The sequence below is a fragment of the Haemorhous mexicanus genome, chromosome 1, assembly GCF_027477595.1.
Source record: "Haemorhous mexicanus isolate bHaeMex1 chromosome 1, bHaeMex1.pri, whole genome shotgun sequence".
NCBI lineage: Eukaryota > Metazoa > Chordata > Aves > Passeriformes > Fringillidae > Haemorhous > Haemorhous mexicanus.
Genome location: NC_082341.1, coordinates 11,908,536 through 11,912,141, shown reverse-complemented (window position 1 = coordinate 11,912,141; position 3,606 = coordinate 11,908,536). Strand labels below are relative to the sequence as shown.

The 3,606-nt window shown below is 39.7% G+C and overlaps 1 protein-coding gene across 3 annotated transcripts in view; it reads right to left on the bottom strand.

Moving 5' to 3' along the window:
- Positions 1 to 632: 632 nt before the first annotated feature.
- PFKP (phosphofructokinase, platelet) overlaps positions 633 to 3,606 on the bottom strand; it is a 43,235-nt gene continuing 40,261 nt past the window's right edge. For all 3 annotated transcript variants that reach the window (XM_059840045.1, XM_059840063.1, XM_059840055.1), the window contains 4 exons: positions 3,236 to 3,347; positions 2,372 to 2,471; positions 1,637 to 1,742; positions 633 to 1,166 (listed from right to left, as the gene is read on the bottom strand). In XM_059840045.1, the coding sequence (XP_059696028.1) occupies positions 1,016 to 1,166; positions 1,637 to 1,742; positions 2,372 to 2,471; positions 3,236 to 3,347 (469 nt within the window). In that variant the 3' untranslated portion in view covers positions 633 to 1,015. The remainder of the gene's footprint in view (positions 1,167 to 1,636; positions 1,743 to 2,371; positions 2,472 to 3,235; positions 3,348 to 3,606) is intronic.

Genomic DNA, 3,606 nt, shown 5'->3' with positions numbered 1-3,606 from the left:
CGGATTTCATTCTGTGGTGTGGTAATTTCAGCGGTCTTTGCATAAGCCACCTCCAGCCTGAGCAGCCTGAAACAGTACATTCCACCAAGATGAGTGTGCAGTGCCGTGGGAAAATCCCTAATCAATCAGAAGAGCCTATTTTGCATAAAGTTCAGTTTAGCTTGACAGTTTGGGCAACATTCAGTCAGATTTTAGTATGCCATGATTTAGTATTTACCTTCTTGTCATGGTCCAGCTAACATAAACTAGCATGAGAAAACATTTTTGGCTGTTTTCAGCCTCCTTACCCTTTCCGATCAGTATTGGGGGTGTTAACCTTAAAGAAGCTCTGAGAAAAAGGAAACATGAAGCAAGGGCCAGGTTACACCCTTATGAATCTCACCTCACTAAAGCTGTTCTTCACCACTCCCACCCCCAAGAACTAGTTTTATCTTTCCTGTACAAGGGGAAATTATTCCAACTCCTAGCCTGATCCTGAAGCAGCAATGAAAAAATACTTGCCCTGGTGTGACTGGCTACTTCCTGCAGAGCTGAGGAAGGAAAAGGGGAGTTTCTTTTTCCTTCACTGGAGTCTATAGAGAATCCTTCAAGTGTTATTCCCCCAGCTGCTTAAAAGCAAGTGAATACACACGTGATGTTTGCAACAGTATTTTATTTCACTTCAGAAACATTAAGCACATCCTGTAACTCAACACAAGAACTAGCCATCTACACTTATTTTTGGGTGTAAGTACTCTGAAACAAAGTGCAGTAGATGAGTAACTTACGGAGTGCATAGAACGGTGTTGCACTTGCTTGTTAAGGGGCTGTATCGGTACTGGTGTTTTCCATTAGATGCAAGGGTTTGTTTCAAATATAACACACAAACAGGACAAAATCTGTGTGACAGCTGAACGTCTTGTTTCACATAAAGTGCTGGAACAATAATTTAAATGTTACAAAACAAAGCTTTAACGATTCTAAAGCATTGTTACTCACAATGTGCATCTATGACAACGATCTAAATGTGGTGTGTTTAGATGGCTCCGCTCTCAGCTTCCTTTGGGAGCATGGCCACGTGTTCCAGCTGGCCTGAGTCTGACACGTCGTAGCTGGTCTTGTACTTGGCCAGGATCTTCATCAGCGGTCGCAGCTTCAGCCACCACTGCTCCTTGGGAATCCTGTGTCTGGGGGGGAAACAGGGAGGTGAAATACATGGGGTAAGGCAAACACCTTCCTTAGGAATGGAATCAGGCATTGACTGTCATGGGGGCATGTAAAACAGACACAAAATGAGAAGAATCAAGGACAGAATCCCAAAGAAATGAACAGGTCTTATTGCAAGATGTTAAGCATAATGCCAAATTTGGCACAAAAATGCTGCCCCACTGAACTGAAACAGAAGTAACTCTAGGCATTAAGGCAAAGGAATCACATGGAAGTTACTTAAAAGGACAGCAGTTCTGGACTTCACTGAGACTTTCAAGTGTAAGGAGGATGAAGTAAAAGCACAAAGCAAGAGAGAAGTGAACAATCCAAGGGGATCTGGCAAAATTCAGGCCTAAGGCAAAAGCAGTAAGGCGTGGGGAAGTGTTTGTTTGAAGTGGTGCAAGGCAGGCTGTGGTGAGGTGTTTACCACCAGGCAGTGCATACGTACACAAAGTCTGTTTCACTCTTCAGCTCAGCCACAGGCTGGAAAACAAGGTTCCGTCTCCTCATTCCCAGCAAACAGACTGAGTCATCGGTATTGGCAAATACTTTTCCTAAATAGAATGAAGTAATTCAGCATCTTTCTTACAAGTATAAGGGCAAATACTGCTTTTCTGTAATTAAACTAAACAAAAACTTAACAGTAGCCTAATTTCAGCTACTAATTTTTTAATAGATTGATATAACATCAAATTAGTGCTTTAATAGGATTAGATCTTCACTTTTTAGCTTAACTTCAGTGATTAGCAATGAAATAACAGTGCAGTTAAACAACAAAATAATTGAATTTTAGCAACCAGTTTTAGATCAGATTTTAGGAAGTAGTGCTTTATAACAATTCTCAAAGACTAAATATTACCTCCTTCTGTCTCCATGAAGGCAGCATGAAACAAAAAAGAACAAATGTAACTACATAAGCATCAAATCTTGCATGCATGAAAACCTTCCATCACTGGCTATTTTGTTTAAGAGGATGATGAAACAGCTATCTGAATTATTGACCTCACTCAAGTGGAAATGCTCATGCAGCAAAAAGCACAGCAAGGCACTACTGAATAATAAAAACACTAAGATGGGAAGAAGTATGTTGACTAACAAATAATCCTATGTTTGCAAAGTGGAGGAGTCTTACATACTGACAGACAAAGACAGTAACAAGAGACTGCACCAAACATTTCTGCACCTTTCCGGTAGGTTTCCTTCAGTTTTTTGGAGATCCACTGCATAGCTTTTGCTGAAATTTTTGTCCCAAAATTTCTATCAAATGGTGAAGGTGCTCCACCCTGTGCAAAAATTGAATTCTGGGTTAGCTTATCAAAGCAGGATTAGTGTTTGTTTTAGCAGTTATCTCTGCTAATGGCCTGCTCTACCTCTTATTTCCATTTCCCCCACTTAAAAAAACAAACCAAAAGCCCCACCCCATTAGTCAGTCTAAGGTGTTTTACAATTTGTGTTCAGCACCTGTGGAATTCCCAGAGAATCAATATTACTTCTCATTTAGAAGAATGGAGGGGACTGTGCATTTTCCTCAAGGTCAGCCTTGGTGATAAGTGTAGCCAAATCAGGAACTCTCTCTTTGCCCACCACCCTGCTGCACAGTGAGATAAAGCCATGCAGACAGCACAGGCCAAAGGAGTAGCTCCTGTTTCTTCCACAAAAACACCCATCTGCATAGATTTTCTTAATGAAATCTCTGCTCTTCAAGAGGGTTGAAGAGGCAGAGACATTATGGGTGGGCAGATAATTGTATTATGAAGAAGGTACTACAATTAAATATAAGACAAAATGTGGAATTATCTATTAATATAGACAGAAGAGGAATAAAAATGAAACTCATAAAGAATCTAATGCGTTTTTCCTAGATTTTTGAAAAGGGTTTGCAATAAAACCTGATGCTAAAAAATCCTTCTGAGTTGCCTACAAATAAAAATCCACATTTCTTTTTCCTTAATCTTGAGTCAACTTGTTTCAAATGCTTGAATAATGTAGTGTATATACTTTGTGCATACAAAGTCAGTGCTGTCTGGAACTGTAGGGTTGTATTTACCTGCTGCATATGGCCCAATACATTTTTTCGACAGTCAAATACTCCTTTTCCTTCTTCAGAATACAGCTGATAAATGAAATCAGTTGTGTAGTTCTCATTGCAATTCTCATTTCTGTAACAATTAAGGCCAGATAGTTAGCATATTTACTCTAAAGCACTGGATGTCTTTGCAGCTACAGAATGACAAGTCTTTTCCCTTTTCTTGATAGCAGTGATCCTGGCTGGGACATTTTCATCTGATCACATACACTCACTTTTATGTAACAGGCTTATCATTTTTAGGGTTTTTACAGTAAAGGCCACAGTGTGACACACTACCTTTAGTAAGAAGGAATCTGGAATAAAAGACAAACCCAATGAGAAAACAGACT